Here is a 12,820-nt window from a genome sequence, read left to right as displayed (position 1 = left end):
CCCCCAGTCAGTCACTAGAGCCGCAAACATGTCTCCCTGTGGGGGGGAGAAAAGCACCCCGGCTGCCCCCAGATCACCTTCCCCTCAGAAACTTCTTACCTCTCCTTCCCCCCGTTTTTTTTCCCGGCCGGCGATGGGGTCGTGGCTTCATGGAGGTGGGGGCATTGCTTCACGGCGGCAGGCATGGTTTATCGGTTTGGGGGCGTGGCCGGTGAGGTCCGGCTTTCTTGGGTGAAGCCAGTGGCTACCCACACCTCTTTTAATCTCTCCCCTGCTGGCCACAATTATAAGGAGTTGCAAGCCGTTTAATAATTGTGGCGCATTTGTGCAGGTCAGTGTACCAAAATGGTAATCTTCGCCAGAAAGGGAACTAGTTTCTGGTATAATCTACCCCAGTTTCCCGGCATAAATTGTAATAAATGTGCCAGGCTGGTTTTGGCTGCACTGCCTACTTCCCACCCTGCTTTGCCCACTTTTTGGAAAAAATTGGCCCCAATTTTTTGGTGTACAGTGGTTGATAAATGTCCCCCCAAGTGCATCTCTTAAAGGGGTTGTCTGGGTTCAGAGCTGAATCTGGACATATCCCCATTTTCACCCAGGCAGCCCCTCTGACTTGAGCATTGGAGCAGTTAATGCTCCGATGCTCTCCTTTCCCTGTGCTAAATCGTGCAGGGCAAAGGCATTTTTTGGAGTTACGGTGACATACCGGGCTCTTCATGGGGCTGCCAGGTGGAGGCTTCCACCCAGCAGTTACCCCAGTGACGTCACCGGCACTGATGGGCGGTCTTTAGCACTGCCGTAGGCTGTAAAACGGCTGGGGCAGCGCTAAAGCCCGCCCATCAGAGCCGATGACGTCACCGAACACACTGCTGGGCGGAAGCCTCCGCCCGGCAGTGTCCTATTGTAAATAAATAAGCCCTTGCCCTGCGCAATCCAGCGCTGGGCAAAGGAGAGAATCGGAGCATGAAATGCTCCAATGCTAACATCACGGGGGCTGCCTGGGTGAAATTATGGGTATGTCTGGGTTCAGCTCTGATTTGATTGATTTATTTTCTTACCTCTTTCTTTTTACAGACTCCTGCACAGAGGCCACACACAGCTGCAACGCTCTCTGGGCCAATGATAAACTGTGAGCAAGTCGAAAACAAGTTGAAAAGTAAAGTCTCTAAATGCTGGCAGGACATTCATAGAGCATGTAGAGAAAAAGACCTGGAAAAGAAGGGTCACATCTCATCCACTGACTTCTCAGGTGGAGTTAATATAACATAGTGCTTCAGTGCAGTAACTTTTTCTGTAGATATGTACAGCCATTATGGAGCAGCTCCTACACTTCTGTGCAGATGGTGGAGGCATCAGTAGAAGGTTTAGGTTATGTAGTACTGTTTACTGTCTACCCTTTAGTGCAACTTCTGGTATTCAAGGACTAAATTGCTAAAGTTGATTGAATTAAGTATCAAGTTTTACTAACAGTTATATCCATCTATGGAGGGATCTGCTAGTAGGTGGGTTTGATCAAAATAACCTCTTAAATGTGTCCTGGTGTCTATTCATTGGGTTTCTGGTTGCAACGGAATTAACTCTTAAAGGAGCTGTTTGGTTTCATATACTGTATTTATGACCTATCCTCAATTATATGGGTCAATTATTGGGAACAAGCATTTCTATTAACACTTGTTCCCAAGAATTGGCCCAAAAATCGTGCAGTGTAATAGGGGCTTAAGTGGCGACATTTCCTTCCCTGCCATCCTACCTCCTCTTCAGAAATGAGATCTTTCCTTTACTTCAGAGGATGGTGTTCATTGGTTATTAGCACTTATTACCAATATTATCATTGACACTTTTTTGTTGTTGCACTTTTCCACTATAATTTAGGCATCCAAAGGAGCCCCAGTTACAGGGGGAAACAGCCCCTTGTGGGAGCTTTGTACATAGGCAGAGATGATCGGGGTCTGCTAAGACCCTGCAGCTCTGTTCTGTCCCTGAGACACCTGGCAATCACACAAGCAAACGATCACCTGTGTATGTGTCCAGTAGGACAGGGCCCCCAAACCACATGTGACCCATGGGCTGTGTACTCCTGCTTTACACAAAGGGGTTGTGCAGGATTAGGAAAAACTTGTCTGCTTTCTTACAAAAACAGCTCACACAGGTATTATGTGGTCTTATATCTTAAACCCATTCACTTCAATGAAATTCAGCTGCAACACCAGGCACAGCCTGTGGACAGGTGTAGTGCTATATTTTGAAGAAAACAGCCATGTTGTTCCAATCCTGCACAACCCTTTTAATAAACTTGTAGCAGGTGACTGCCATATTATTGTCTTTGTCTGTGTAGTTGGGTATGCTATTGATATTTTACGCTGATAATATTATATATTTAAGGGGAAACTGTAACCAGGTTTTCATTCTTTTTTGGTTATATATCAGGACCTTAGAGGATATTAGCATTGTGGCAAAAGGATTGGGCTGTGACAACCTCTCCTTATATTTATTGAAAGCTGAGTGACTGTCTCCATGAACAATCAGAGTAGCTGTTACTGTGTCCTTGGTAGCTAATTTCAGAAATCAGTCTGTGAGTCTGTAGGTAAGGGAATATGTGCCATGAAGGCAGCCAAATGATGGGGAGGGGAATCAGTCATTGAGCCCTTGGATGTAGTCCTGAAAATACGCCTTCCAGACCGTTTCATTCCAGGAAGCATGGCATGGCCCCAGTTGCATTTTGCTGTGGCCTCCTCTGTCTGTGAGTGATGTAAGTGATGATGTACTGTATGTTACCTTATGTTAATAGCTTTGCATACCTTTTTGCAGCTGTTCTGCGGCAGTTTAACATGGATATTTCTGAGGAGGAACTTGAGAATTTAACACTGAAATATGATTTAAGAAACAATGGGAAAGTCTCCTATTCAGATTTCCTGCGAAATGTGACACTTGGAACGACACCTCAAAAAAATGCACTCCTACAGAGGATGAAATTGCAGAAGCCACGCATACCGGTATGTAGTAAAGACACCATATCTGCTCGCTACACAGAATTAGATTCCCTTACCAACTTCTTACCTCTCCTTCCCCCCGTTTTTTTCCCGGCCGGCGATGGGGTCGTGGCTTCATGGAGGTGGGGGAATTTCCTATAGAAACATAGAATGTGTCGGCAGATAAGAACCATTTGGCCCATCTAGTCTGCCCAATATACTGAATACTATGGATAGCCCCCGGCCCTATCTTATATGAAGGATAGCCTTATGCCTATCCCATGCATGCTTAAACTCCTTCACTGTATTTGCAGCTACCACTTCTGCAGGAAGGCTATTCCATGCATCCACTACTCTCTCAGTAAAGTAATACTTCCTGATATTACTTTTAAACCTTTGCCCCTCTAATTTAAATTTAATAGAAGCAGTATATGTATCAGACACCTCATTGTTGTCCATTCTTTGTTAGGTCAGTTTCCATCATATTTTATCGAGATTCAAACACTGCATTTACAGTGTTTTTTACTGCATTTTTTAATTCAAAAACACTGAGAACAGAAATCTACAACGCACAACATTTTCTCATTGACTTTTCTACCAGTGTTAAAAGGGGTAGTCTGGCTAATGTTTTTTTGTTTTTTTTAACGGTCACAAAGGCATAACAGAATAAAAAACATTTTAGTACGCAAAAACTTTTATCAGCTCACCTGCAGCTAGCAAGAGACGTGCACGGAGCTCAGGGACCAGAAAACTTACAATAGGAAAAAGTTTTATTCGGTATACATTAAAAGTACAGGAACACGAGCCATAACAGGTTCACGCGTTTCCACATCAAGTCTTATTCATAATCTGTTATGGTTATGACTAAGACTTGATGTGGAAACGCATCAACCTGTTATGGCTTGTGTTCCTGTACTTTTAATGTATACCGAATAAGGGTCCATTCACACGTCCATAGAATTTGTCCGCACCTGTTCCGCAATTATCCAAAACCGGTGCAGACCCATTCATTCTCTGTGGGGCAGGAATGGATGCGGACAGCACACAGTGTGCTGTCCGCATCCGCATTTCCGGAGCGCGCCGCCGATCATCCGGTCCGCGGCTCCGGAAAGAAATAGAACATGTCCTATTCTTGTCCGCAATTGCGGACAAGAATAGGCAGTTTTATGGGGGTGCCGGCCGGTTGTATTGCGGATCGTGTGAATGGACCCTAAAACTTGGATTTTAACAGCGGACAACCTTGCTGGAGGATTTCTTTTTTTCCTAGAATAAAAAACATGATACACACCTCACAAAAATGTCCCCTCCCCCTTGCCCACCTTTGCACCCATTCCACCAGTTACTGGATCCCAGCTAGTCTCTGTATCTTGGTCCCTCTCAACGTTCAGGGAATTCCAACTCAATCAATCACAGGCTGAGGAAGTTCAGTGATTGACTGAGCGAGCATTTGTCAAGAGAGACCAAGAAGCAGAGACCAATGAAGACTCTGTAATCATTGGAACTGGAGCCATTGGGCATTGGTGAGGTAAGTATCTCTCTTTTTTGTTTTGATATGCCATTCTGACCCCTTTAAGAAAATAATTCTCCGCCAGACAACCCCTTTAAAAACTGCAAACAGAGGGTTTTTAGAAGAAGACCTGTTCTCTAAATCATGTTTTAGTATATTTTTGGTATATGATCATCTTTGATTTATTGTCATCACAAAAACTTAAAATAGCCCTTCTCTGCAACAACCCTGCCCTTTTTTTCCCTTGAAAAACATGCAGGAATGACAGCAGCACTGAGAATAATTTTACAAAATGTTTCTTGGGAACTCAGAACTGGAGCTATATGAGGAAAAAGTGGTATTCATGGAGACAGTGATTTTTCTGGATTTTCTGTTAGTCATCCCATTGATGGACACTGCAGTCAGACGGTCCCGGACAGACATATGTGTTATTGTTATGAATTAATTGTAAATAGATACCCATACATCTGGATAACATATACTTTCAATTTATTAGTGTCCATTAAAGCCTTTTCTCTTTCTTGTAATATTATCTAACAATAAAAAAAAAACAGAAAAAAGCAGAGATCGCACATCCTCATGCTTTTTCTCTTTTTTGGAATTTTTAAACATCCAGACCTTTGAAACCTTCTTGAAGGGACCTTCAATTTGTATACCGTATATGATGTAGAACTTTGCTATACTTGTTAAGACTCATCGTATATTTTATCAAACTTTAGGTCAGCACTGGATTATACGGACCACATTTTTTAGATGCCATGCTCAGAATCCAGCCGAAGATCCTTAACAACTGGAGAGCAGTGAGAAGAACTTTCCAGACTTACGATGAGACACGAAGTGGTTATATCAACATTCAGGATTTTAAACAGGTATTATACAAATGTTCATTAGGTTCCCTTGAAAAGACCATCAAGCTTAGCCAAAGTGTTGTATTTTTCAGACTATAATATGCACTTTTCCCCCCCATAGTCTGAATGCTAATGACTGCTTCCACTATGGAAGCTGTCATTAATGGGGGCTGTGGGGTGTGATTTGAGGCTAATAGGGTCTGATTGGGGGTCTAATCTGAGGCTGATAGGGTCTGATTGGGGGTCTTATCTGAGGCTGATGGGGGCTGGGGGATCCGATCTGAGGCAGATTGGGGCTGCTGAGTCTGATGGGTGGCTGATCTGAGGCTAATAGAGGCTGGGACTTCTGATGGGAGGCTGATTTGAGGCTGGGGGGGTCTAATCTGACGCGGATGGAGGTTGAAGGGTCTGATCATGTACATTATTGATCTTTGGAACAGATCCACAGCTTATCAGACAGATGGCTGGAGTATCAGTTTTCTTATTTTTTTGTAATTTTTGGATCCCTTTGTTTGATCGGACAATAGAAAAAGAAACGCAGTTAAGCGAGAGAATGTGGGGATTTGCCATCATTTCAAATCCAAAAGAAAGAAATAGGATATATCAAAGCAATATAAAACAGATTTACTTGTGGTATAGTGCTAACAGTAGTTATCCAAAAAGTATATGGAGCATGAACCACTGGTTTATATGAAGCCTTCCCTTGGCTGTCTACACCAGTGGTCCTCAATCTTCTGTAGGCCATGAGACACTTGCAAATATGGCAGATGGTGTCGAACCCCACTGAATAGAGAAAGTGAAGTTTTCTCTTTCATATATGGCCTAGCGATATGGCTTGTGCCCTGAAGTTAAAGGGGTTCTCCGGCAACTAAAGGGGATGTTCAGCCATATATATTGATGACCTATTCTCAGGAGCCCTTGCGAGCTCCGCTTCCTGTTCATTTTGCTGCACTTCGTCTCGGAAGTGCAGTGTAATGCAAGTACTTGCTCCATTCAAGTGAATGGAGCGAGTACATGTAATTACATTATTCCACCGCTTCACAGGAAATGAAGCGCAGTGTAAAGATGGGGAAGCAGCGCTTGTATGGAGCGCCACCTCCTTGTCAAACAGTTGATTGGCGGGGGTGCCGGGTGACCTAAGAAAATAACATTACTGAAAATACTTAATATTACTTTATTATAAATATATAATGATGGCTTGTTTTGTTTCAGGACCAATCATTTGGCGAGAAATAAAATGTCCGCCATCCTATTAGTACATATAAAACCTGTCATAATCACACAGGATGACAAGTTACTTCAGAACACTGAGCTAAAAAGCTGCCTCAGCCTCTTCTCTGCCTGTCAGGGATTATGATCCTGAATAAAGCTGATAAGATCTTTAGCTGGATCTCTGTAGAAATGAAGCTCATGAGGAGACATGAAGTACAGAGAGGATGGTGGGGTGTGTAACTAATTAGCAGCAGCACTTGTATGCAGTCTCCATTACCACAGCGCCATATTACCATGGACTGTCCAGTCTGTTCTCTCTGTTCTTCATGTCTCCTCATGAACTCCATTCCTACGGAGATCCAGCTGAAGATCTTATCATCTGTGTTCAGGATCATAATCCCTGACAAGTAGGAGAGGAGGATGAGGCAGCTCTCTAGCTCAGTGTTCTGAAGTGTTCTGACTGTTCTGACTAGTGGTACCAGTGTCCCTGGTACCACTAGTACACAGTAATTTCTATTGCTGTCAATAGCAGGAGAGCCTACATGTGAGGGGAGTAAGAGCCAAATGTCTCTAAAACACTATAAAGCGTTATACTATAATACTACTGTAATAGAATACTACGGTATGTTCTATAACTAGAGGAATACTATACTGTGCTATATACTATATTACTATTAGAATATTATACTGTACTATATTACTACTAGTATAATATAGTACTACTAGAATATTGTGCTGCAGTATATTGTACTACTAGAATACTATACTGTACTATACTATAGTACTGTTAAAAGAACACTGTGCTCTATTACACTATAATACTAATAGAATACTATACTGGACTATAGTGCTACTAGAAAACTGCCCCTTGTAGTCAAAAATTGATCTGAATACTTAAGATTACTGTATGCTCATATCTGCAATGAAGATGCCGTCAAATTTAATGGAAAAAAATACTAGTTGGTACAATTTGACACTCCACATCATAAGTTAACGGGTTCCATAGAGTGATGGAGGTGTCCATTGTGTGACGTATCTAGCACCTTGTTGTGTTTAAAATAGAAACCCTGATACAGATGTCAACAGAACCTAACTTAAAGTGTATCTAAACATCCAACAAAATTTTTTTTTTTTTAAAGTGTTCGGGCCTGTGACGTTCAGGCCTTCTGAAGCACTATTCACTACAGCGCATAGATAATCAGTACACCACAGCTATAGCTGCGGTATATGGATTCCGATGTGTAAAATATGTGCTGCATTGAGCGATGTCCTGGCAGGAGCACACGTTGCTGCTTCTGCCTGTGCCCTCTGCCATTGAGGGATACTAATGTTCTATGCAGAGGTTTTTACAGAGCACAGCGAGGATAGGCAAGAGCAGCGATGTGCTGTCTGTCTTCGCTGCACTCTCCGCTGAAAACTCTGCATAGAACGTTGGTGTATGGTATCCTGCACTGTTGCTCTATGGCAGAGCTTTCAGCGGAGAGTATGGGCAGAAGCAGCGAGGTGTGCTCCTGCCAGCACACAGCAGAGCACTTTGTACCAATCAGAATCCGTATACCTCATACATGGCTGCAGGGTACTGATACTCTATGCGCTGTTGCAATACCCCAGAACAGAGTAAGTGCAAATGAGTTTGTTGTTATGATAATTGGTTCTGCATGGACAGGTCAGGTTTAACTATCCTGACTCAGCCCCTTTTAGGATGCTAGGAGATGGACTCCTCCCTCCTCCTCCCCTAGTTCAATATGAGAGTGTTGTGTGCTAGCTGTGGAAGAGAGAGTAGGTACACGTGCTCACTCCTTAGAAAACTAGGCCTGAGTCCCAGAGAATCATCATCTCTTAGACATTTACAGCAAGAAATGAAATTTCTCCAGAGAGAGAAAAAGAAAAGCTAGAAGGTCCAGAATCTGCATGGCTGTGCACTGGAGTCAGTTAGCAAGGTATTGTGCTTGTTTAAGGCTACTTTCACACTAGCGTTCGGAGCGGATCCGTCTGATGTTTCATCAGACGGATCCGCTCCGATAATGCAGACGTTTGCATCCGTTCAGAACGGATCCGTCTGCATTATTACTTAGAAAATTTTCTAAGTCAGAAAGTAGCCTGAGCGGATCCGTTCAGACTTTACATTGAAAGTCAATGGGGAACGGATCCGCTTGAAGATTGAGCCATATTGTGTCATTTTCAAGCGGATCCGTCCCCATTGACTTCCATTATAAGTCTGGACGGATCCGCTCGCCTCCTCACGGCCAGGCGGACACTCGAACGCTGCAAGCAGCGTTCAGGTGTCCCCTCACTGAGCGGAGCGGAGGCTGAGCGCTGGCAGGCGGATGCATTCTCAGCGGATCCGCCTCCACTGAGAATGCATTGGGGCCAGACGGATGCGTTCGGGGCCGCTCGTGAGCCCCTTCAAACGGAGCGCACGAGCGGACACCCGAACGCTAGTGTGAAAGTAGCCTAAGGCTGATAGAGACTTGCTGCAGTGAAAGGGAACATTGCCAATACACCCTTCCACACTTTGACTGGTGCTGGCCAGCCGTATCTTAATCTTGTACCCTTCAGCCTGGGAATTACAGACAAGTTGCCAGCCTTGGATTCAGGAGAGAGAGAGAGACTTTGGAAAGATAGAGGGAAGGGGTACCACAACCCCCATCACTGATGCTATCCTCAGGATAGGTCATCAATATCAGATCGGCAGGGGTCTGACACCCGGCATCCCCGCCATTCAGCTGTATGAGGAGACGGCGAGCTTTCTGTTCACTGCTGCTGTCTATTGCAAAGCAGCAGTGAGCAGGAAGAGAGACGGGAGATGGCACGTGCGCACTGTCTCCTCATACAGCTGATCGGTGGTGGTGTCGGGTGTCAGACCCCCGCCAATCTGATATTGATGACTTATCCTGGACAACCCCTATAATACAGTTGGATGTACTACAAATCCCATTCTTCACTTTAGTAAAGAGAGACTTACCTTTTTTTGCCCTATAAGACGCCCCCCCCCCCCCCAAGTGCATCTTATGGGCCGAATACTAATGAGCTCTTCCATTTTGGAAGTGCTCATTAGTACAGGAGGAGCGAGGGGCGGTGAATGCAGCTCTCCCTGTGTGGGCTCGGTACTCACCACTTCCTGGTCTACTCCTGCAGGGCTCCGCAAACTGTGGAGTGACCTGCACACAGCATGAGGACGCTAGCGCGCTCTGTGCCCTCACACTGTGTGACGTCAGGTCACAGCACAGTGCAGCAGGAAGATCAGGAAAAGAGCTGGATCTTAAGAGCACTAGCGGCATCTGGAGCAGGAGAGGTAAGTTGATTTAGTTTTTTTTGTCTGATTGGGAGTCATATTCACCTTGGGTGTCTGATCTAAGGTCTGAATGGGGGTCTTTTTCACAGTGGGAGTCTAATCTGTGGTCTTATTCATATTGGGGATCTGATTTGTGGTCATATTCACATTAGGGGACTGATCTGAAGTCTGAATGGGGGTCTTTTTTACATTAGGGGTCTAAACTGAGGTCTTATTCACATTGAGGGTCTAAACTGAGGTCTTATTCACATTGAGGGTCTAATCTGAGGTCTGATTGGGGGTCTTATTAACATTAGGGGTCTGATCCCTTACAAAACACTTAACACCAAGGGCACCCCAACTACCATCTGACTGAAGCCCCAACATTAGGGTGTGCCCTGTTGGAAGAAAGGGTGCACTCTGCTGTCACTGCCTGGCCCAAGGATGGTATCAGTGTGAGGTCTACCACTGTGCTTTGTGTGAATAGCTGTCATTTCCAGAGCCACTACAACTTCCATCCTCCTCTCCTCCAGGGCTTGCGGCAATGCAGTGAATAGCGCTTCAGGAGGCCCGAACTTCAGAGGTCTTTTTTCGTGGTAAAATTAGAAAATCAATAAAAATAAAGTATATTAGAAAAATTACTTTCAGGGTGTTCCTAAATTAGTTTAGGCACAATTAAATTCTATAGCCAACTGGATTTTCATACCTGACTCCATTTAGTACCTGGAGTATGTTTGATTATTGTAATCAATGTTCGTTTTTTTTATTTCAGGTTCTGCGGAAAATTGGCGTCAACCTTTCCGAGGATGAATTCTTCCACATTTTTGGTTACTTCGACAAAGATTTAAAATCCAAAATATCTTACAATGACTTTTTGAGTGAATTCCTGAAATAATTACATGTGATGTGAACATTTCATTGAAAACGTGTGAGTTGATTTTTTTGCTCTGACAAAAAGGGCATAAATGAATTTACAAATCGCCAGAGTTAACGTTGGCCCTAAGCCGTTGCCTGATAAATAACATACTAATAGAAAACAAGCACGGTTTCCAAATTCCATGCTAATGAAAAGTTTTGGCTTTCATCAAACAAATTAGTAAGACAAGAATAACAAGGGCTCTTAAAAAAATAGATTTATTAACTAAAATAAAAAAAATTCCCTAGTAAATGAAGAGGTGTGTAATGGATTTTTTTTTAATTATCAACCACACAGAAGTTATAAATGAAACATATTATTACCTGTGCTTTCATTAAATCTGTTAATTAATGCTTTTTTAGAAGAAAAGATATATTAAATTGCAATGAAGAATATTTTTTGGTGCTTATGCCATTTGCAAAAGCTTTTTATAATTGTAATACTTAATTTAAAAGTATAGATGATATGATATATTTTGACTACATAAATTGTTTTATTTTTTAAAGTTTTTTTCTCCTCATTTCTCCTAATTTTTATGGAATTTAGAAAATGTAAGCATTTTAGAACCAACAAAATGATTAAAAATAACATTTATTTTGCCTCTATTATAAGTCACGATAAGGTCACGAATTAGATAGACCGCCATTTCCTGAATAATAATAATAAAATGAAAAAAAAAACTAGGAATATTATTTGCTTTTGTGAAACTAATCTACGATGGGCCTTTGTCCCTACAGTTCTGCCTTATAATAATGGAGCATATTTTCAGGAACAATGTTTCATTACAATATAACAGGATCCAAATAAGCCGTGCATCACTCTGTACGGCTGCTTCATATTTGTCTGGAATCAGAAAAAATTATTTACATGCATGAGAGGAAATAATAGACTCGAAATTGAAGTCATTGAAGCAGGAAATTATCATATGGCTTGTAGCATTATCTTTAACTTGACTTAATACAGGTATCGGCATTCGTGCAATGCAAGAAATTTCTCAAGCTCGTCATTTAAACCGAAGACTGAAATTATTTTTAGTCTTTAACCATTCCCATTGTTTGCTGGGTTTTACGGCAACATTTACTCAGTCCAGTTCATAAAAGTATAAATTTTTATCTGCCACATGTAATACAAAAACAGCTCGACAATATTTATATGTTTAGCTATTATCTGTACAGCGCGCTATTCTGCTTTTAGGGTCTTTTTATGAAATTTTTTAGGGGGCAGAGAAGAATAAAGTTAAATTCCTTTAAAGGATCACTAAGGGCTCCATTGACTGCTAGATCAAGGAGAGAGAAGCCCTCACTTATCACGTTTTTTCTCCTCGCTGCAGGAGATGGGCTCAGTAGAAGTCTATGGCCTCATCACAATTCCGTCCTCTGCAGGGATGGGGGAGAGTGTGATCTGATACTTTGATTGACAGGGCCAGGCAGGGGAAACGTGATCACTCCTGGCACTGTCAATCAAAATGGAGGAGGCGTGGCATACCAGAGCCTCTAGATGTAACGGCAATGCCCCTATTGCTCCTACAAGCTCATTTGCATATATTAAAAAATCATTTTTCTTACCTATGTGGGCACATATGAACATGGGACCAACACAAAATTTCAGCTGCCAAGCACATGTTACAGGTCAGCCAGTATCATAGGTACAAATCTGCTGACAGATGTCCTTTAATGTGGCGTAAGTCATGTGCGCTAGGATTCAAATTTATTTGCAATAGAAAATCTGCCCCATTATTACATAGTAACATAGCCTGAAAAAAGACATCTGTCCATCCAGCTCAGCCTGTTATCATGCAAAGTTGATCCAGAGGAAGGCAAAAATAAAACCACATGAGGTAGAAGTCAATTTCTCTTATTTCAGGGGAATAAATTCCTTCCGGACTCCAATCAGGCAATCAGAATAACTCCCTGGATCAACGACCCCTCTCTGGTAGCCATAGCCTGTAATATTATTACACTCCAGAAATCCATCCAGGTCACTTTTTTTGTGAGTTTTGCACAATATAGTAAAATATATAATAAAAAAGAATAAAGTGGTTTTTCATTCTACGTAAATATAGCTTAACCACATCTGATCAGTTCATTTGAGGTC

The 12,820-nt window shown here is 42.5% G+C and overlaps 1 protein-coding gene across 2 annotated transcripts in view; it reads left to right on the top strand.

Moving 5' to 3' along the window:
- Positions 1 to 11,103, top strand: part of EFCAB6 (EF-hand calcium binding domain 6) — a 180,030-nt gene extending 168,927 nt beyond the window's left edge. For both annotated transcript variants that reach the window (XM_040439180.1, XM_040439181.1), the window contains 4 exons: positions 1,075 to 1,249; positions 2,809 to 2,993; positions 5,196 to 5,345; positions 10,583 to 11,103. In XM_040439180.1, coding sequence (XP_040295114.1) covers positions 1,075 to 1,249; positions 2,809 to 2,993; positions 5,196 to 5,345; positions 10,583 to 10,705 — 633 coding nt within the window. In that variant the 3' untranslated portion in view covers positions 10,706 to 11,103. The remainder of the gene's footprint in view (positions 1 to 1,074; positions 1,250 to 2,808; positions 2,994 to 5,195; positions 5,346 to 10,582) is intronic.
- Positions 11,104 to 12,820: the final 1,717 nt, after the last annotated feature.

The sequence above is a fragment of the Bufo bufo genome, chromosome 1 (genome assembly GCF_905171765.1).
Source record: "Bufo bufo chromosome 1, aBufBuf1.1, whole genome shotgun sequence".
NCBI classification, from domain to species: Eukaryota; Metazoa; Chordata; class Amphibia; order Anura; family Bufonidae; genus Bufo; species Bufo bufo.
The sequence above is the reverse complement of the archived record's forward strand: the minus strand, read 5'-3'. Positions and strand labels throughout refer to the sequence as shown.